Source organism: Prunus persica, chromosome G1 (genome assembly GCF_000346465.2).
Source record: "Prunus persica cultivar Lovell chromosome G1, Prunus_persica_NCBIv2, whole genome shotgun sequence".
NCBI classification, from domain to species: Eukaryota; Viridiplantae; Streptophyta; class Magnoliopsida; order Rosales; family Rosaceae; genus Prunus; species Prunus persica.
In genome coordinates this window covers 26,780,288-26,803,536 of record NC_034009.1, presented here as the reverse complement: position 1 = coordinate 26,803,536, position 23,249 = coordinate 26,780,288, and the positions used below count along the sequence as shown (strand labels likewise).

The 23,249-nt window shown below is 39.8% G+C and overlaps 1 protein-coding gene across 1 annotated transcript; it reads left to right on the top strand.

Moving 5' to 3' along the window:
* LOC18793751 (MLP-like protein 423) lies at positions 10,803-11,760 on the top strand. The gene is made up of 2 exons (XM_007227475.2): positions 10,803-11,082; positions 11,185-11,760. Exons 1-2 carry the CDS (start codon positions 10,893-10,895, stop codon positions 11,454-11,456), a joined length of 462 nt encoding a protein of 153 aa, XP_007227537.1. The 5' UTR covers positions 10,803-10,892; the 3' UTR covers positions 11,457-11,760.

Sequence of the window (23,249 nt, the reverse complement as noted above, 5' to 3'; positions counted from 1 at the left end):
TTCTCCGAAGTTTGAGTCGTTTGCACCAATCAAGGGATGAAGATCGAACTGGGAGGTATGCTCATCCGCCCAACTATCGCAATCCAACTGTTGAGTCATGAGCAGTCAAGCGTGGAGTTGATTCAGCATCGTTGACTCCTTTGGAGGTGAGGATGGCGGCGGTTTGAGAAGGCAAGAGAGTCATCTGTCCGAGTGAAGTGTTCTTCTACAACGTCAGCGGCTGATCCCAATGTGGACAAGTCCAGCCCTGCAGGGGAAGCAGGCGTGTCTGATCTGCTGAAGACGAATCTCCTGTCAAGCCCGTTTACTTGCTTCAAGCTGGTTTATCTTGAGACAGTCTCAAGTCTTTCCTTGAAAAGATAAAGGGAAGCAACATTTCATCTGCTTAAAAAATGAGTAGTTCTTGTTGCTGAAACTATTTGAAACTCGTCTGTTGTTGTTCTCTCTTCTGTTGCTAACTTGATTAGTCGAAAAAATGCCTAATTTAGTCTTGAGCACAAGAATGCTGGCGTTTCCTTTAGTTATGACAAGCTTCTGGCTAGATTTAGCACCTATAACAAGTTTGCTGAAAAGTCCAAGTTCGAAGCTACCATGAATGCGTACAAGCTGAGCTACTTGGACTGCTCAAATGGAAATGATCCCTTCTATGCCATTGGAGATGGAGACATCGAGATGCTCTGTTATGACTTGCTCCCTATGCAAAGTGAGCAGGTTAATGTTGTGAACATGGAAGGAGCTAAAGAGTAGGCGGTCAAAGAGGTGGTAGCTGAAGAGGATGAAACAGAGGAGGATACAGTAGATGAGGTAGCGGTAGACATCTCGGATCAGGCAGGTGGAGCTGCTGAGAATGTGGCTGATTAGGCGGACGCCGAAGAGGCTGTAGATCAGGGATCTCTTGCTGGCGTCTCGAAGTATATGGAGACTCTTTTATTTATTTTTAGCTTTTGCAGTATGCTTTCTTGTTTAGAATAATTGGTATTATTTGACCATCTTCTTTTTGTTGAACGTGGCCTGTTGGTCAACTTGTTATGGAGATTTCAGTTATTTTTTCAACTTCAATTTACATATTGACTTGTGAACTACTTTAATAACCAGCCAGTATCTTGATCATGTATCTCTTTTGGGAGATTTATAAGAGCCAGGGTCCCCCCATGAGGGACTCCGAGCTTGTTTTCTATATCCCGTAGGATGTTTTTCCTTAGGAAGTTAGCGAGTGCCTGGGTCCCCCTTGAGGGACTCCGGGCGTGTTCTGCATATCCCGTAGGATGCTTTAGTCGTTGCCCTGCATCTCCCAAAAAACACTGCTTATGGGCAACTGTATGATTATCCTGCCCCCTTTAGGAAACAGATAGGAACCTAGATATCTCCATTATAAAGCATGAAGACCTCCTTTTGAAAAATTTACGGCGCACCCTGCGTCTCCCTTAGGACACTTATTTGCCGGCTGCGTCTCCCTAATGATACTTCTAGTTGTCGCCCTGAGTCTCCCTTAGGACGCTCCCTATAGGCAACTGTGTGACTATCATGCCTTCCTTAGAAAACGAAAAAGAACCGGGATACATCCCTTAGGAAATTTCTGGCGCATCCTATGTCTCCCTAAAGACGCTTCTTAGCCGGCTGCGTCTCCCAAATAGCTCTTCTAGTCGTCACCCTGCGTCTCTCTTAGGACGCTCTTTATGGGCGACTGTTTTGCGGTGATCTGCTTGCTAATGAACTGTAAGCCATTGTCGGTAACTAGCGACTGTGGGCAGCCAAACCTGCAGATGATGTTTCTCCAGATGAATCGCTTCACATCGACTTCTTTAGTAGATGATAGAGTTTCGACCCCGATCCTTTTAGTAAAGTAGTCGGTGGCGACGATCATCATGTTCTTCTTGCCGGGCACTAGTGGCAAGGGACCCACTTGGTCAATGACCCATTGCATGAATGGCCATTGATTGTTTTGCGAATGGTAAACTTCAGCAGGCAGGTTAGGGATCGACTTGTATTGCTAGTAGCGATCACATTTCTTGACATATTTGGTGGAGTCGTGCCGCATGGTAGGCTAGAAGTGGTTGCCACACTTGCCGTCGTGAATTTTGCAAAGAACCTCAAGTGTTTGAAGGTACTTTATGCAGGTGAGATGAGGGCCGGAATATGATCTGCAGATGAGCTTGTTGTCGTACATGTAGCATCTCGTGGCCTTTTGCTGGACCTTCCTAGTTTCGGACTTGTCCGTTGGCAAGTTTCCATTCATCAAGTAGTCGACAATGGGGTCTTGCCAGCTTGGGTCCTCGTCAATCTGCATTGTGTCGATTGGCTCTATTTCTTCAATGCTTGACCGGTCAAGGTGTTCGAACGAGATGGAGCATCTGAACTAGGTGTCCAGCGCTGACCCGAGGCACTTGTTGGATGGTGAATGTAGGAAACGCCTTCAACAGCTCTGGAAATTTGTCAAGGTACAAGATTATGCTTAGGTGCTTCGCCATGTATTCACTTGACGCTTGATTCGTGATCAACTGGGAATCTGAGTAGATGGCTAGCTTCTTGATTGCGAGCTCCTTTGCCAAGTGCAGGCCGACAAGCAATGCCTCGTATTCTACCTCGTTGTTCGAGGCCGGAAAGCCAAGCGTGATAGCTTGTTCCAACAGGATTCCATCTGGGGTGGTGATGACGACCTCTGCTCCAGCTCCCTTTTGGTTCGACACTCCGTCTACGTGCAACTGCCACATGTCTCTGGGTTGGCTAGGTTCAGCGGAGGTCCCGTATACTTTTGAACTTTCCTTCTTTTTGTTGGCCAGCTACTCTTCTTTGGCTAATGGGGTGAATTCTGAGACAAAGTCTGCAAAGCTTGGGCTTTTATTGTAGTTTTTGGTTGGTAGAAGAGGTTATATTGGCTTAGCTCTATAGCCCACTTCATGAGTCGTTGAGAAGCGTCAGGGCTGTGGAGGATTGATCTCAAAGGAAAGTCGGTCATGACGATGACTCGGTGAGCTTAGTACTAGGGTTACAGCTTTCTTATTGAGACTACAAGGGCTAAAATGAGCTTTTCCAATTTCAGGTAGCGAGTCTCTGCATCGAGGAGAGCTTTTTACGTGTAGAATACTGGATGTTGGGCCCTTAGTTCTTCTCGGATAAGAGCTGAGCTGAAGGCCAAGTTGGACACTGCCAAGTACATGAACAAGTCTTTACCAGGAACTGGCTTTGAGACCCGGTACACTCCTCATCCCATTTGTTTCTTTGTCCTTTCTTCAAAGCTTTGAAGAATGGTTTGCACTTGTTGGTAGATCTCGAGAGGAATCGGTTCAGGGTCGCTGCTCTGCCTGTTAAACTTTGTATTTCCTTCACTGTGGAAGGTGACTTTATTTGGAGAATGACTTTGATTTGGCGTGGGTGTGCCTCGATAGCTCATTGTGTGACTAGGTATCCTAGGAATTGGCCGGACGATACACCAAATGTGCTTTTTGATGTGATCTGCACATTTTTGGGCCTTGACCAGCATGTCATCCAAGTAGACTTCCATAGTTTTGCCGATCTGCTTAGTGAAGATTTTATTTACGAGCCTTTGGTAGGTTGCTCTAGCATTCTTCACCCAAAGGGCATGACCTTGTAGCAGTAGGTCTCTCTCTCGATAATGAAAGAAGTTTTTGCCTTGTCATTCTCGTGCATTAGGATTTGGTTATAACTGGAGTAGGTGTCTATGAAGTTGAGCAGCTGATTGCCAGAAGTAGAATCCACGAGTTGATCGATTCTAGACAATGGGAAGTTGTCTTTAGGGCAAGCTTTATTGAGGTTAGTGTAATCGACGCAGATTCTCCATTTGCCATTTTCTTGTTTCGCCGCCAGAACAACGTTGGCCAGCCACTCCGAGTAGGAGACCTCTTCGATGAAGTCGACAGCTAGGAGTTTGTCCATCTCAGCTTCAATGATAGCGACCCGCTCGGGAGCGAAGTTGCATCTTTTCTGTGCCACTGGCTTGCTGGCAGGCTTGACGTGGAGTCGATGACAGATGATTTTTCTGTCGATGTCAGGCATGTCTGATGGCGACCATGAAAACATGTCTTTGTTGTTCTAGAGGAAGGTGGTCAGCTCCACCTTCTCATCTGAGCTTAGGTGTGAGCCGATCCAAGGGTATTAGCTCTATGTCCTCTTCAGGTTTCCATCCTTCTTTAGGAGAGACCTCTAGACAAATTTCCTCGGTTTGGTCCTGACACTTTGATTGCTATAAAGGAGCAAGATTCGGTTGTTCAACCTCTTTCAGATTTGTCTTACTCACAGGGAAGAACTGCGCTTGTTTGCTTTTCTTTAGCCATTGGGCAGAGCATTTCCTCGCCATTGCCTGGTCGCTGTTGATTTGGCCGGCACCACCCCAAGGGATTGAGTACCGAATTTTTTGATGTGTTGCGGAGGTGATGGCGTTGCTCTTGTCTATCCATGGTCTGCCCAGAATGCCGTTGTAGGTGAGACCTCATTAATGACTATGAATGTTTGCGAGTTGACTATAGGTGGGGAATAAACGTCGAGGTTTATCACGCCTGCGGTTATCGTTGTTGCACCATTAAAGCCAATCAGTGATCTGGCTAATTTGTTGATCTTTGTCTCCAAGCCCATCTTCTGGATGACTGTTAGTTGCAAGATATTGGCTGCGCTGCCCTCGTCTACATGGGTTCGGTCGACCATGGCCTGAGCGATTTGAATGTTGATGACAAGGACGTCGTTATGTGGCATGTCGAGGCCGATCAGATCTTTCTTCTAGAAGTCGATTACAGGATCGTCTTATACTAGTTGAAGGTCAGTCGAGATTTGGGAGATCACAGTGGCCTGTTTGATCTTCCTCTTCTTTTTTTTGCTGGTTAGCCCAGACTTCTCGGAGTCGGCTAGGATTGTGTTAATCCTTATGACTTTTTGAGAGGGCTTTTTGGCGGTGTCACGATCTTCAATCCGCTTGATGGCCTGCTTTGTAATGAATTTCGTACAGTGACCTTCTCTTACAAGTTCTTTAAGATGCGCTTTCTAAGTGAAGCAGTTGTTCGTAGTGTGCCTGTGCGTCCTATGGAAGGCACAATATTTGCTAGTATCCCTCTTGTTCGGATCTCCTTTCAAAGGTAGCGGTCTTCTTACCCAAGGTTTGTCTTTCACTTGGGCTAATATTTGATGTATAGGAATGGTGAACTTGGTGTAGTTCTCTCCTGTCGTAACGTCCTCTTGTGGGTGGGACTAGCATTTGTCCTTGTTCCTGTTGCTAAGCTCGTCGCTTCTTTGGCTTGCCCGCTTAGTCGGCTGATCTTCTTGCTTAGTAGACTTCTTCGCGGCGATTCGATTATCATCCCAGAGTGCCTAGCATTCATCGGTGGGGAAATACCTCTGTCAGAGTCTGGCTGGGAGTGATAGTCAGCTCGCGGTACAAGTCGTGTTCAATTGGAAGGCTTTTCTTGAAAGCAGAGGACGCGATTTGGTCATCACATCCTACAATGTTGGCATTTTCTGCTTTGAATCTCTTGATATAATCTCGAAGGAATTCGTCGGATTTCTTGCACAGATTGTACAGGTGGTCAGGGTTCTTCTTGATTGTCCGGTAAGTTGTGTATTCTTGGTAAAGACGTAAGCCAGCTCCTTGAAGCTACTGATCGACTCGGATGGTAGGGTGTGAAACTAGTCTTAGGCTGCTCATCGAAAGGTTATTGCAAACACCTTGCATATCAGGGCGTCATCTACTTTGTGGAGGATCATGACACTTTTGAAGTGTTTTAGATGGCTCTCGGGATCGGAATCCCCTTTGAAGTGTGTAAACGAAGGCGTTGAGAATCTCTTCGGGGGAGCAGCCTGCTCGATTTTAGGGGTGAAATGCGTTGAGTTCGCCTAATCCATCTCCTTACGTAGTGCGTCTTCGAAGTTCCCACTGGTATTCAAGTCTTGAAGTCGATCATTCACAAGCTTCTCAAATACTCCCCACGACACGATTCCAATCCAGAGTATGCTCCTATCCACCGATTAAATAAATAACTATTGGGAACGAAATAATCCTTTACTTTATTTTGTAAGCCCCCTTTTTTCTCAGAAATAGAAAGAAGAATAGGAACGAAAAAAAGAGAAAGAAATCCAATTCCAATAAAAAAATAAAAAAAATACCTTTTTTATTTCCCAGATACATATTAATAGATATAGAATTTGTGTCATAATTCATGAATTAATTAATTATAGAATTTTTTTCGTACGTGAAATAAACGGGTTATTGATATTTCTACAATAAGTATTTTATTGAAGAATTAAGTTATTACTCAACAAAGAAGAATTAAATTTTTCACACATTGTTGGTCGATCACGTTGGCGACCTTCGCAATGTGGGTGACGCTGATTGACTTCCTCGTTGATTTGCGAGGGTCGACTTGCTTGCGCTGTCTAGGCGGCGTCTTGGTGGATTGCGCTTGGGAAGGATTTTCTGTAGCTTGTCGACGAGAATCAACTCTTCGAGAGTAAGCAGCGGAGCACCTTTCCTCATGGTCCTTATTGTGAGGGTTATCCAGTTGACCTCCCTAAGGGCCTAGCATTTCGTGAATGCTTCTCTGCAATTGGACATCTGAACGTATTTCTTCACGATTCTCATTGTGATGGTTGTCTGGCTGACCTCCCTGAGGGCCTAGCCTTTGATTTACGTTTCCCTGCAGGACTAGGCTGGCGCGAATGTCAAGTCATGGGCCTAGCCTTTAACGCACTTTGTTCCTTAAACTTAATCTGCTCTGAGTGTGGCTCGCAAATGCTTGCGACGTATCGGCAGGCCGATCACGTTGTCCTCCCTAACCTTGTCTGCTCACTCTTGCTCGACCTGCATGGTACCCATCGAGTTGTCTACCGGTGCGTTCGTCCATCATTCTCTCCTCGCCTGGTTGTCCAAGGCCAAGGTTTTGAGCCAAGCTTATTTGATTGAGGTGCTGCCTCATTAGATTGCTCTGGTCGTCCATTCTCTGAGCTAGCTGGTCAACTCTAAGATTAAGGTTTGCTTGACTTCGTGGATCGGGAGGAGAGAAGTGTGTGGAGCCTAATTGCCCACGGGCTAGGGTTTCATTGGAGGTGTACGCAGGAGCGTGTGTCAAGCGTGGAGACAATGGAGGGAACGGCTGTAGTTGCTTCAAGATCGGGCCCAAGTCGACGGTGGTAATAAGCCCATCTTGATGGGAGGTTCCATCATGTTCGGCGGCGGTGGCCGTTGCAGTGGTCTCAACTACAAGTCTGGTAGGTGGCACGGTGGTGAGAGGTGGTGGCGCCACCATGTATATCGCAGGATCATGGGTGGAGTAGCTTTGGGCCGTCGCAGATTTAGCCATCGCGGCGGTTTCGCCTATCGTCTTCTTGCTTCCAACCATGATTGTTGGAAGGCTTCGGTGGATTGGAAAATAAGTTTGGAGCACACTTTGAGTATATCTCGTACTCTTAATGAAAGCATCAGTTTGTGGGAGGAAATTTTTCCCCGAGAATATTCGATTGGAAAGATTTCCCTTCCTTCTTTGCCGCCTCTTTCTCCCTGCAAAATAGAACAAATAAGAGGACCACACCCGGAGAGTGTTGGCCAAAGGCCATCCGATGCCTAAATTAGTTCAAGAGTTTGTAAGAAAAACACTAGTTAACTAGGGTACGAAGATGTGTTTAACGTGTAAACCGGGCGGCCGGAGCCTTATATAAAAAAGAGAGAGAGAGAGAGAGAGAGAGAGAGAGAGAGAGAGAGAGAGAGAGAGAGAGACCTGCAGAATTCCAGTATGAATTCAGACGTACCTTGACCCTTGTGCGTGACCATCCTTTTATAGTGGTCTCGGAGGCTAGGGTTTCAGAAGAATGATTCCGTAAATGGAAAGGAATTATTCCTCCCCGATTTGGAAGGGTAAATCAAATCCCTAATTATGATAGGTATCAAATCAATTCATATTTTAATTAGGTAACTCATCATTTAATTGGGAATTTTGGTATGAATCAAATCAATTCTCAACCTAATTAGGTAACATTCCATTTAATTGGGTAATCCTCAATTAAATTGAGTAACTCCCAATTAGGTCGAATAATTCCCAATGAGGTCAAATAATCCCCAAATAGAAGGAATTATTTGATCTAGGGTTCTGATTTAATTTGGTTCCCACAGTGTTTACGGAGGGAGGGTGGGTCGATGGGGGTGTGGGAAGAGCCAGTCAGTTTGGGTGGGGTGGGACTGGGAAGAGAAAGAGACGAGGAGAAATTGTTTGCTTTTGATTTTTGATTTTTAATTTAATTGAATAATATTATTTACTTGTTTATAATTATTTTTAAATGATATAGAATTTTTTTAGTATTTATTTGTCCACCTGTAAGTTCACCTCATTAAAAAAATAGAACCCTCATTCGCCACGTTAGCATTTAATAGATTTACTAACAGTTTGGCTAACGGAGAGAGCAAATTATAAGTTTTCCGCGATGTTGAGTATGTATTCGTAAAGGTCCCCAAAATCGGGTATGAACTCATAAATGACCCTATAGATTGAGGAGTTTACTGTAGTTTGGCCTTTATAAAACAAGTAAATAATCGTGCAGAGGGAACAAATCCCATTATTAATGTACGAAAGTAGCATTCACTTATTATATGAATTATCTTTAACGTGTTAATAAGATTAACACATTATCTATCACATAATGTGATTCATTCCGTATAAAACGATTTAAAAATGTGATTCTTTAGTATTTGTTATTTATAATCTTTTCATATAGTAAAGCATTGGTATATAAAAAAAGAGTGCTGCTATTTCCACCCACCTGTCTTATTTTCCTACCTACCTTATTTTTAAATTTTTTAAAATAAATTTATCCTTTTGTAAAATGACTTCTAAGGACCTAAGTTAAAAACTTTTTTAAGGCATTTCAAATAAAAATAAAACAACATTTTTTAAAACAAAAACTCTCTGTCCTCTCTCCCCCTTCCTGACCAGGTCCTTTGGGCTGCCGAAGAAGTCTCTCGGTAGCAACTGCAACAGCCGCGAGTACTGGCTCGTCGGCGGAGCAATTTTGAACTCGGCTGCGAAGTCAAGAGAAGTACCAGATTTTCCATGTGGACGTGCTCGATTGGGCGCTGACGATGTTCATGAACTCATAGCTCCTGGCGGTGATGTTGCCGGAGGAGCTCTCTTTATTTCATTATGTTGTATTTGGTGACAACAATTTAATGAATCTGTGTTCCTCGTTTCCTCTGTTTTTTTTCGATTCTTTTGTGTGGTCTCTTTTTGTTTTTTTTTTTTCGATTCTTTTGTGTGGTCTCTTTTTTTGTTGGTTGTGGTTGAAATTTTTTTTATTTATAAAATCAAGTGCTGTGGATGCCTTATCCACCCTTTTAATACAATCGTTTATCTTTATTAAAAAAAAAAACTCACTTGGTGCATGAGATTAAAGCCTCTCTCTCTGCTTCTTTAATATTTTTTCTTTCTAGATTTTTGTTTATGTTTTTTTCTCTTCTGAATTTGTGGTGAATTAGTATTTTATTGATATTAGACTAGAGGTGAATTCGTAAGGTGGGTGCAAGTGAATTCACAAGAGTTTTGTGTAGAGGTGAATTCACATTTTTTTGGTATTAATTATGCTTCATCTTGTAGCTCCCAGCCCTCAACCCCAATTTTGCGCAGAGATTGAAGATGCTCTGCACAAATAACTAAGTTTTTTTTTTTTTGAGGATTTTGCTCAAGCCATGGTGGAGGAGGGTGAAGAGGTGGGGGAGGGGCCGATGGCTAGTGTAGTGTTGTTGAGGGATGGGTCTGCGTCGGGAAGGAGGGAGAGAGATTTTTGTTTTTGTTTTTTATTTTTTTTAAAATTTATTTTATTATTAATTTACTTTAATAATTTAAGGGTATTTTAGGAATAATGGTGGATGGATAGATAAGATTTTATTTTTTTTTCAAATTTATATAGTGGGTGGGAATAAGGTGGGTGAGGAAATAGGACAAGGGGGTTGAAATAGCATCACTCTAAAAAAACTCGTAGATAGGTTTAAGGTCCAATTTGGGATTGCTGTCACTTTTTAAAAAAGTTGGTTCTACTGTGCTTTAAAAATAATTAGGTGTAAAATAAAGTATCGGCATGTTTGGTAAATAATATTTTAAAAGTGTTAGTATAAAAAGCATTGCCAAAACCTTTTGGTAAATTTTAATATAAAAATGTTGTAACTGTGAATAATGACTAAAATATACATGATATTGAAAGTGTTATGTGCTAATCATGTGGTGGTGGGGTGGGGGTGGGGGTGGGGGTGATGGAAGCGTGGTAGAGGTGGTGGTGGAGGAGGTGGTTGTGGTGGTGGCATCGGAGGATGAGGAGGAGGAGGTGGAGGAGGAGGAGGATGTGGTGGTGGAGTTGGATGTGGAAATAGAGATGGTGTCATTTTTTAAAATGAATGACGGTATTTTAGGAATTAAAAAAATTCATTAAAGGCTCATCTCTGTTTCTTTTCAAAGCAGCTCTGAAAAGCAACTCAAAGCCTGCTTTTAAAAACTGCTGTCAAAAGGCCACTGCTTTTAAAATAATCAAGATATTTTATTTTTATCAAACATCTTAAACTGCTTAACTTTAAAGTGAAGCAAATTTTTGGTAAAAAAAAGAAATTCCAAACGGGCCTAAGTCTTGCAACACCAAAGAACAACACCAATAAATGTAATTGGGCCCGCCGGCCATCCCAGGCAGTGCACGATATGATGCATGTGAAAGGTATCAATTTTCGTGGTGTCGCTGAGTGAGGCTAATAAAGTGGTAGTTGAGCTTATTCCTACTGAATTTAAGACCAGCAAAGCTCTGAAACTACTATAAATAATGCCTGCCTAGTTCTCAAACATCTCAAGCAATTCTCTAACACAATTAGTCAATTTCTCTTTTGTTATACTCTGCGTGCTTATTAGCTACAACATTTTGCGACAATGGCTTCAAACGGTGGAAAGCTTGAGGTCGAAATTGAGGTGAAATCTCCTTCACAGAAGTTTTGGGAAGGCCTTAGGGACTCCACCACTATCTTCCCCAAGGCATTCCCTCATGACTACAAAAGCATTGATGTCCTTGAAGGCGATGGAAAAGCTGTTGGCTCTGTTCGCCTCATAACTTATTCGGAAGGTAACATTAAAATTAATGTGTAATGTTCTCTCGTCAGACTTATGTTACTTATACCTAAACATTTTCCTATAAATGACGTATTTTTTAATTTTTATTACGTAGGTTCTCCAATTGTGAAAGTATCGAAAGAGACGATCGATGCGGTGGATGAAGCAAACAAGTCAGTTGCTTACAAGGTGATCGACGGAGATCTGCTCAAGTACTACAAGAGCTTCAAGTGCATCCTAACCGTGACTCCCAAGGGAGACGGGAGCTTGGTGAAATGGTCATCTGTGTTTGAGAAAGCCCACGAACAGATTCCCGATCCAAGTCTCATCAAGGATTTTGCTGTCCAGAACTTCCAGGAGCTCGATGCCTATGTTCTGGCTAATTAATTAGTTAATTAGTTAGTCAGAAAGCTTAAGCATTGGAGATTGGAGTTTTCCTTAATTATGAGTCATAATCTGGTGGCCGAATAAATAAGACGAGTTGAAGTCGTATGTTTGCATGCCGAGCTGGTTTGATCCATGTCTAGTTTGTAAGCAGCTTGTGCACGTACCGTATGTTTCAAAATAAATGTTTTTTTTTTGTTTTTGTTTTGTTTCTGTGCTTGCGGTAATGCCCCTTGTTTTATGCCTTGAGGGCTAACAAAGAGTACGATTTTAAAGTAGCAAAAACGAAAAATAAACTCTTTGGACCTAATAACCAATTCCCAATAGTCAGTCGTACCAAACAAGTTGGCTCACATTTATTGGCAAGTACAATATTAAAACCAACCTTAGTGCAAAGTTCATCATGACCAATTTTTGTAATACTTGTATTGACTCCTGTACTAGTTAGTATTTAATTTTAAATTAAAAATGGGTTTAGGGTCAAGATTAGCATAGGTCTAGGATTCAGCTCCCCTACATAAACCAAAAGAAATTCCAATAAATAGTGGGCTTTATAGGCTCGGAAAAACAAGAACAACTACATTCTTCGCCAGTAAATAATGAAAAATGTCAAAGTTAGCATAGGTCCATGATTTGACTCCCTCCTCGTACATAATCAAAATATTTCCAATAAATAATTGATATTAAAATAGGCTAAGAAAAGCAAGAACGTCTACATTATTTACCAATAAATAATGAAGAACTAGTTGAGACGAGGCATATTGTTCTAATTATTTACCAATAAATATTGAAGAACTAGTTGTGAGGAGGTATATTGTTCTAATTTCTGCATTAGCATTGTCACTCATCATCAATATGAATTTTTTTTATGTGGGGCCTGTTAGTGTAGATGGCTCGATACAAGCCATAATGTGTAAGTTCCACATCAAAAAATATATGTTGTGATGTTTTAGACAACCTACAAAATATAGATTATTTCGAATACACATTATACCTGTAAGTGCACGAACCATTAGTAGTAAGCTTATGTAAGTGCGAGGTTGATGCCACATATATTGGATCTCTTAATTCCATTCGATTTCCTAGTTGAAATTAGAAAAGAAATAGAAAGAAAAACACAATTACAAAGTCACACAACTCTAAGGCTAAAATCACACTTTAAACAAACAACACAAATGAGGGGTTTGAATTGAAAAACTAAATTCTAGAGACACCTATGAAAAGAAATGCTAACTAAGAAGATTAACAAACATGAAAAACAAAATCAAAAAGCCCATGTCAATTTTTGGCAGCCACTGAAGTTTACCTTTAGTTTGGGCCAATTCTCAACACGCCCAGCCCATTTTTATCATAAAGGCCCATGAACAAAACATTTTGGGCTCTTTATCTACAGAGAATAAAAGAAGCTAGCACAACTCTTTTTCACACCACTTTGATCTCTACCCCAAAAAGACAAGTTAGCAGATCTTTTCTTAAAAAAAAACCCTCACGTGACTACCTGTCTTTGAAAAGTAAAAAAGTTCAACTATCTCAGAAGAGTTGATAGGGAGTTAACGAAGGCAGGTATAAAAGAAAGACTTCTATGAAAATCTTTGCAGCCAAAAGATCAAAATCCCTTTTCTATATACAAAAAAATTCTACATCAGAGCAGGTGTCATTTCCAAGGGATAAGCAGACTACATTTTCTAAAGAGATAAGTGGGGAGTAGGGAGTTGTTCATCAGGAAAAGCAAACTAACCATCACGGTAGGATTGCACTCTTACAAATGGCAGTTAAAAGTTAAAAAGGGATTAGGTTTTCTTTTAGGAAAAGCAGAGAAGTGATCACCATAAGAACTGAATGTTGATGGCTTTTTCTGCTAGAACATATAAACTTCCCCTTTCTTGGCATTTAAAAATAAAAAGATCTTTCTTTTGGAAAATATGCCGCACATTATTAAAAGATTAGAAGCCCCACTCCAGTATTTTCTATAAATATGAGAGGAGGTGAACAGATCAAAGGACAACCAATAAAATCAATCAAGAACAAAACTCTCAATGTCACAATTGACAAACTCAAAATGATCATTTGATCTCACAAGCCTTCAAACACTGAACCAACCAAAGCTTATTGAGCCACAAGAAATAAGTCAGCTATAATACAAAATTTCTGATTTCAGTTCAGTTCAGAGAAATAGTTCTACAAAGCGAAATTTCTCTCGTTACAAATTTGGTTCAGCATAAAGCCAAGTCAAGTAGAGTCAGGGTTTTTCACAAATATGAAAACCTCAACAAATTAAAAAAAGAGCATTGGTCAAGCAGAACAGGCACCATAGCGCAGCTCCAGCTTAGTGATCATTAATCCAACCACTTTTGCCCTCTCCAGACTGTGAAAAATTATAAAGTCCTCACAATTCTGAGGCAAAGAAAAGAACTTACTTGGGAGATATTCCTTACCCAAATTCACAATTGCTTATTTAGAAGTTAAATAACTTGGGGCGCAAGTTATCTATGTTTAAGAAGTCTGCTAGGGTTTTGAACTGCTAGTAGTGACACGCTCACACACAAAAGAAAGTTGACTTGTTGACCACTAATGGTTGATAAGCCAATAGGGAACTTTACCCTACCATCACATGATAAAAATCAAAACGGGTGAACACAAAGCAAAAGAACTCTATACACATTGATGACGATGTTCGCAATCAAGACCAGGTTTAGTGGCTTTAGGCGCATTGATTCTCTCTAAAATAAGTAAGGTGCATGTCTAGTGCTACAATACTCATGCTTCCCATACACTTGATATAGGTGTGATTAGTACTTTGATTCAACCATATCAGGAAACCCATTGAGATTGAAGAGAATATGAATATCACAAGAACCCTAATAACATGGTGTTTACCTTAGTCATTCAAGAAACTAATTCACATAAAGATCACTTAAAAATGATTCAATCACTTGTAGCTAATTTGAATATGTGTTCTTGGGTATCTTACACAACTTCTCAACTATAGCTAGATGCATACAACCTAAGGTGAGCAATCAAAGAAAGCAAACACATAGCATATGATTAATTTAGTGAAAGGGAATTCATAAAAAAAAATCTAGAAATTCAAAAACTCAAAGCATCAAAACAAGAGTAATTATATTTAGGGCTTCAACCTAAGCCCTAGAAAAAGAAGAAGTTAAATTGAAACTAAAAAAATACAAGAAAAAAAATCAAATGAAAGAAACAAAAACAAGGAGGAGAAACAGAATTGCATTATCAACCCCTTGGATCCTTGCCTCATGGCTCCCCAAGGTTCTCTCCAATTATCATGCCATTCTCCCCTATTTGGTGCCTAACACCTCTACTCTCTTTGGTGCCTAAGAATTGCACACCCTTCCATCTACCGTGCTTGCCCTATTATAGCAAAAGGAAGGGATCAATCAATCTTAAAATAATCAAGCAAGTAGCCCACCAATGCATTTCTTTATCATCTTCTTTTCCTTTCTTATTGTATGTTCGACGCTTCTTCCTCTCTTTTGGTGTGGCTGACTTCCATTGATTTTCCTTTCTACCTCCATGTGTTGTTGTCTTCAATCCTTGTCAACTCACATTTGCATATAAAGATACACCTTTTACCTAAAGTCTTTGACTATTGTCTCCTCCTTGTCTTCTTGCCATCATGGGATTTGATTTTTAAATTCATTAAGAGGCTCCCTTTTGTCTCCGCAAATCCCATTTCAACAAGGTAAATTATTGTTACCAAATGGTATGGTAACAAGTAAAAATAAGATGACATCAAGTGAAGGTAAAACTGGCCCAAAACAAATTTCCAGAGTTAACATCAATACTGGATCAGTTGGGGAGGTTATACTTGTTCAATGGAGCTAAATTTCATATATGTTATGGTCGATACCTATTGGAACAAGTTTTAAGAAGAACTTCACTGCATCCAAGCACTAGATCATGATGATCCACGATCAAGAAATTGGCCTACGAAAATGAGTAAAAACATATTTTATATTCAATAACGCACTTTTAGCTCACATTCATTTCAATCAAAGTAAAATCTATAAAAACACAAAAAGGAAGTAAAAAATAATAAAATATTAAGAACTAACTCAAAATATTGGGTGAATCACATAATAAATCATGTATAAAAATGACTGACAATACAACAATAATCTACAGTTTAAATATAGCTAGTCCACTCTTAATTGCACTGAGGTCTTTTGTGATAAACCCCCATACCTAGAGGTCCATTGGGCCTAACCCAACCTAAGGATTGGATCCAGGTGGTTAAGGTGGGGACAATATGAGTGCGTGGTTTAGACGGGCAGTAGACTCTTATCGGGCCTATTAGTACAACAATTGTTATTAGAACTTGGTTTGGCTAAGACACACTTTGTTCAAGGTGGATCCATTGACAAGTTCAAGAAGGCGACTCAAGTAAAAAATTCTTGGACTGGCAGAGAAAGGTGGAGTATGCTAGTGGAGCAAGGATCAAGACAATCCTAGGTGTAGGTGGAGTAAGCCCTCTTAGCAAGGCTCAAGAAAAGCCTTTTCGGAAGAGGTGGAGTTGCGGGGGCTCACTCTTGAAAAGTGCAGGTGTTGTGAATAAGCGGGTTAAGGTGGGGACAATGTTAGTGCATGGTTTGAATAGGTAGTGGACTCCTATTGGGCTTGTTGGTACAACAAGTGGTATTAATAGCCTAGGTCGGCATCATGTATTGGTTTTGCTCAAGTGCTTTTACAATTTTAAGAGTGGAGGTGTGTCGATGATGGAGGGCGACATGAAGACTCCACAACCGGTGGCTAGTGTGAAGGTCGAGTTGAAGCCGTTTACTTGCAAGGAGAACTTCACATTTTGGTAAAAAAGAATGAAATACGTCCTTAAGCAGCAAGGACTTAGCGTAGTCTTGGCAAGCAAAGAAAAAAAGTCGGAAACCATAATAAATGCGGAGTGGGAAAACTTAGACGAGCTTGCTAAAAGATTCATCGAACATCATCTCACAGATAACATGTTGTGTAATTCGATGGAAGACATCGTGAAGTAGACTTGGGAGAAAATTGAAGAGGAGTTTGCTTTAAAATCGTTGTCCAACAAGCTTTTCTTAAAGGATGAGCTTCACTCTCTAAAGATAGAGAAGGACGCAAACATGATGAAGCATCTTAGCTCCTTTAATAGGTGTATTGAAGATTTGCAAAGGTTGGATGAAGTTTATAAGTCGGAAGACAAGGCCGTGATGTTGTTGACATCCGTGCCTCCGTCTTATAAGCACTTCTGCACTACGCTGATGTTCGGTAAGAGAACTCTAAAGAATGAAGAAGTGATGGAAGAAATCCTGACGCATCACCGAATGGTTCAACGTTTCGAAGAATGCTCTCAAAGTGAAGGTCTTGTGGCAAGGATCGGAGGGAGGGGTCGTTCAAGTAAGCGCGGGGGCAAGTCAAGCAATGATGAAAATTTTAGATATAGGGACAATGAAGGGGATTCGAGTGTGGGTCTAAGGCCGAAAGTTCATGTCACACCTCAAAATCGAGACACGTGACAGCATCACATACCTTGAGGATCCCGAAAATATAACACCTATGTTTGAGGGTTACACTCCCAAGATTCCCAAAAATACACTAAGCTGTTTTAATTAAATAAAATGGGTTGGATCAAAGTTGTTAATAACAACAGAAAAATGAATAAAACATTATACAAACTTTATTGATTAGAAACTAACCCTAGAGGTCAAGGAAGAGTACTAGTAACCTCATAAAGTTATTTTACAAACCATAAAGATTAAATACACACTAACCCATCCAAAATTTATACAGAGGTAGGAAATGAACAAGAAGCACCCTTACCTCTTAGGAAAGGAAATCATGACCTGTCAGAGATGATGAGGTACAAGAACCAAAGTGTTAACACGTCCAGGAATAACACCAAGTGACTCTTAAGGATTGTAATCTATATGGAAAAGTAGGGGTAAGCATTACATACATTCATCTTCTCAGTTGGGGGCTCCTGACCAAGTTTGAAAATAGACAGCGAAATAACATAATAGTGTTAAGGAAAAACAATGAAAATAATATGCATAACATAAACCATTTTTCATATAAATATAGGATCCAAAACAGTTGGCATGCTCACGCAACTTTCACAAATGTTTTTCGGGCGCCCAAATATGCTTGTCTGACGACCAATCCTTAAAGGCCAACTACCCTTATGAGAAATAAAAATATAACCAACTTATCTGGTACGGTAGCGAGAATATCCATTTATCAGCTACACCTCATCAACTAAACCTCACACAAGGGTATTGGTAAAGTCTGTCCACGTAACCCCTTTGGAAGTTAGGGAATCGAAACCCATGGAACCAGTGGTGGTCCTACAACCAGGGCAGCCTACCCCAAAGTTATTGCTACCCATCACATGTGATGGTGTAAACCCATGCCTACCCAGCCCATTAAAGCCCACTCAAACTTTTAAAAAAAGAGAAAAAATTATAACCAACCCACACTCTTATGTTATGGAATGGCCCAGTCAAACTTTTAAAAAAGGGGGAATATAACTTATAAGCAGCCAAATAGCTTTTGGCTGTGCAATTCCAGATAGTCAGCAGCTTCTTCTCAACTCAATAGTCTTGGCTGTGCAATAGTCAAGCTGTGCAATTGTCGACAGCCCCTTCTCCTCTCATATATGAGGAAACAAGTATTCTTCTTATTCTCTTCTATTTAATTATCTTCTTCTATTGGGTTGTTCCTAAAATAAATGTATGCATCTTAGTTTTAATTTTAATTTGAAATTGAGTCATCTAGGGTTTAATTAGGAATGAAATATAATTTGAAAATTTTGTTGAAATTAATTAGGTCTTTAATTTTAAGAATTTTGTTGAGATGTTTGATTTGATGTTGGTATTGTTGAGATGTTTGATTTGCTATTGGTATGTTAATGTTTGATTAAATTCATTGATGCTATTATGACAAATTGTTTGATTTTTTGTTGGGATGTTTGATTAAATTAGGTTATATTTTATTTTGTCGGATCACAATCAAAATCCCAAGAAAACAAAGAATTTGTCCTCTTTTTTTAAGAAAAAGAATGATGGGTCATCATCTTCTAGAATGCCTCCCATTTGTGATGAGCAAAATCTTCTCGACTCTCCCATTGTCAAGCCTCAAGTTGAAAGAGTTGAGACCCAAAAAGTCGATTGTAAGATCCCACATCGACCAACGGAGAGGGGGTGATGTGCCTTATATGTGCACACCCGCATCCATCTAGCACGAGGCCTTTTGGGAGCTCACTGGCTTCGGAGTCGTAGGAACTCCGAAGTTAAGCGAGTTGGGGGCTAGAGCAATCCCAGGATGGGTAACCCACTGGGAAGTTGCTCGTGAGCTCCCAGAAACAAAACCGTGAGGGCAGAGAGGGGGGCCCAAAGCGGACAATATCGTGCTAAGGCGGAGCCGATCCCGGGATGTGACAATTTGGTATCAGAGCCACTCTGCCGTGTGGTGCGAGTGTGCCGACGAGGATGTCGGGCCCTTAAGGGGGGTGGATTGTAAGATCCCACATCGACCAACGGAGAGGGGGTGATGTGCCTTATATGTGCACACCCGCATCCATCTAGCACGAGGCCTTTTGGGAGTTCACTGGCTTATATGCCAATATTCAGTGAATAAACAAGATAATGTGCGAAAAGCCTATATTATTTTAGGACCTTGTCAACTAGAGTTAGAAGACTATCCAATCCATTTAGAAGGGCGAGACTTACATCGATTTAATAAATTGTGGTTTGGTAAATTCCCTTGGCTTGAGTATTCAATTGCTAAAGATTTGACATTTTGTTTTCCTTGCTTCTTATTTGACGTGAATCATTCACATTCAACCTTTACTATTCATGGATTTCAAAAGTGGAAGAGAATTGGTGGCAATCAATGTGTATTTCAAAGTCATGTAGGCAAGCAAAATTCTCCACATCATCTTGCTATGCAAAAGTGGGTTAGCTTAAAAAACTCATCTCTTCATATTGAAAATGTGGTAGATAAGCAATCAAAGCAACAAGTGATGGACAATCGATTGTGACTTACAACCACAATAGAGGGCATTAGGTATCTAGCAAATCAAACATTGGCTTTTCGAGGTCGCGAAGAATCCGTTGACTCATCTAACCGGAGCAATTTCATTGAAATCTTAAAGTCTTTTGTAAGAATGAATATAGAAGTTGAGAAAGTTGTTCTAGATAAGGCTCCTCATAATGCTCAGTATATTGCCCATGATATACAAAAATAGATCTTGCATATTTTTGCTACCAAGGTGAAGAAGAAAATTTGTAGCGAACTTGGGAAGAACAAATATTGTATTCTTGTTGATGAATCACTTGATGAATCAAGTAAGGAACAAATGGCTATTATTCTAAGATTTGTTGATTGTGATAGATTTATTCATGAACGCTTTTTCGATATTGTGAGTGTCGTAGACACTAATGCCTTGTCTCTTAAACAAGAGATATGAAAAGTACTTCATAATAACAGAATTCTAGTGAAAAACATGCGTGGCCAAGGGTATGATGGAGCTAGTAATATGAGTGGTTCATGGAATGGATTACAAGCATTGTTTCTTCAAGATTGTCCATATGCATATTATGTGCATTGCTTTGCTCATTGCTTGCAATTAGCATTAAATGGTGCGGCTAAAGATGTAAAGGTTGTATGGAGATTTTTTTCAATGTTGACTAACATTGTGAATTTTGTTAGTGTTTCTGCTAAGCGCCGTAATAAGTTAAATTTAATTCGAAAAGCTAAACTCAAAGAGTTGTTGGTTTCTGGGGAACTTGAGATAGGTAGAGGACTTAATCAATGTTGTAGTTTGAAACGAGCTGGAGCCACTCGTTGGGGATCTCACTTTGCCTCTATGACAAGTTTAATGAGTTTATTTAAAGAGACTAAAATACTTCTTCAGGAAATCAGTGATTATGGACCTAACCAACAATTTCATGGTGATGCAGAGAGTAAGTATGTTGCTATGATGTCTTTTGAGTTTGTGTTTGCATTGCTTTTGATGGATAAAATTATGGGATTGACCAACTTTCTTTGTCAAGTGTTTCAGAGAAAACTCAAGATATTGGAAGTGCTTTAAACTTTGTTGAAAACACAAAATCATAGTTCCAAGATATAAGGGGACATGGCTAGGATGATTTATTCATGAGTGTGGTATCATTTTGTGAACAACATGGTATTGATGTTCATGATATGAGTTCTAATTATATGATGGGCATACGTCATTCTTGTTAACAAAAAGATTTATTACAATTGAACATTACTATCGCGTTGATGTATTTAATGATGTGATAGATTGCATGTTGAGGGAGTTAAATGACAAATTTCCAGAGCAAACAGTTGAACTTCTTATTCTTAGCTCAGCATTAGATCCTCATAATTCCTTCAAATCATTCAATATTGGGCATCTATGTAAACTTGCTGAGAAATTCTATCCTGCTGATTTCAGTCTAAGTGACTTGAAAGCTTTGGAAATTGAGTTGAGGTATTTTCAAAATGATATGCATCGCCTTCCCTGCTTTAAGGACCTCACCACTCTTCCTCAGTTATGTCAACAATTGGTGGAAACAACTTTGGCAAAAGACTACCATTTTCTTTATAGGTTGATTCAGTTGGTGTTGACTCTTCCTAAATCTACAGCAACAACGGAACGAGCTTTTTCATGTATGAGAATTATTAAGAATAGACTTCGAAGCACCATAGCTGATGAATTCCTTGCTGATTTAATGATTCTCCACATTTAAAGAGAGTTTGCTAATAATATCGATAATGAAGAGATAATTGAGGAATTTAAGATTTCTAAGCCCCGTAGGGTACAGTTTTAGATTAAAATAGTTTAGTTTTGTGTTGCATTGCATTTACTTCTTGTTTTTTTGTTAAGCTTTTAGTTATGTATAGATATGCATATTTGAGGGTAAGGCTCATTACGTCCCTCCTAACTAGGTGTATCTTTTTATTTTTATAAATAAAATTTACTCGTACCGTTGATTTTTTAAGGTAAGTTTCGCCTACTTTGCTTTGGATTTCCAAAGTTTTTGAGGGTATACTTGTGTGGGCATTATCCTCGACGATCTGAGAGTGAAGGGGGCACAGCGACTTCCCCACAGTGGCGGAACATTTGAAATCTAATCAAATTGGATAATTTTTTTGTCATTTTCCTTTCACTAAAATTCTTGAACCAAATTATACCTATTCCTCTAGTCCATGTGTATGACCAACAAAGTAGTATTTAGACTTTAACTTTACCGTAATGACATATGGAGTAAATTTTAGGAATCACTTGAAAATTACCCAATTAATAACACGAATTGAGTATTTGACAAATTGAAATTGGTCGGAGTAACAATGAATAGTGAAATCTGATGTGAATAGTGAATTCCCGGAATGGATGGGAAACGGCTGATACTACGTACGGGAAGTGAATAGTAGATTAATAGTGTTTGGGATGAATAGTAACTTCGAAGAATGTCGGAATAGTAACTCTAATGGAGGAGAATGAGAGCAAGAAAGAAAATATGATTTATTTTTTTTTATTTTTGGAGTACCTTTCCTATTGAAAGGGGCGATAGCATATTAAACTCACACACACAACACGGATGCTAGGACTCGAACCCAGGACCTTGCATGAGGGAGTGAATACTCCAAACCACTACACTAGTAGTCCTTTGCACAGAAAATATGAATTTTTGGAATGAAGGAAAATGAGAGATGGGAGGGGAATTTATAGAATTCCTCGACGGCTCAGATTGATTTGAATATTTACTTCGAAGGCCCAAATTAAAATATGAGTTTTTGATCAAGTGTAGGAAGGTACATGATAGCTTTAAGATGGATGGCCCAGATGCATTCCCAATAACCAATCCAAAGGCTGGATCAAGCCAAAAATCTTTGATTTTGATCTACGGTCCAGATCTGATCTAAAATTGGATCACTGGCTTAGATGAGATAAATTCATGGAATAATACCCTACACCCTAGTCAATTTACGAATAGTAGTATGAGTAAAAGTCTTCCTTTTCGTCCAACCAATCAAGTATTGACATGTGGCATGGTGATGTGTTCCAACCAATCAGAAAATTCCATGTGTCAAATATATTTTCTTTTCCTACGTTCCAACTTTGAAAATTCACTAAAAATACTTCCAAGTTTTGCAAAATTTTCTGAAAAATACCACAAGCTCGTAGCAACGTCTACTAATTTTCCATTAAGTTAGAACATCAAAATTATAACTTCATATTTTTGGAATTAAGTTATTCTCAAACATAATGGCAATGTTTACTTGGAAAAAAAATAAAAAAATAAAAAAATGAAAAGCCACTTACCTCAAAATGGCCCGTGCAATTTTTACTGTACGCGTAAAAATATTCTGGAATTTTCAAGGTCTCATAGTTCGGGCACAACAAATGTGTCAACTAGTTGTGACAGTTACAGATGAGGAGCGTAACAAGGAAGTCATGGCAAATTCTTCTGGTAAGTTTTCTACTTCAGTTTGGATTCTAGATTCCACTTGTTCATTTCATGTGTGTTGAAATAGGATGGAGTTTGATATATATGAAGGAAGAAAGGGTAGCAAGATTTCGTTGGGAGACAAAACAAATTGTGATGTATTGGGCGTGGGAATAATGAAGATCAAGATGCAAGATGGTGTAGTTAGGAGCCTTAGTGAGGTAAGGCATGTACTGGCACTAAGATTGAATCTTATTTCCCTTGGTGATAGAGAAGGGTATTCTTACAAGGCCAAAGGAGGAAAGCTCTTAATCACACAAGGTTCGGTGGTGATGATGAGGGG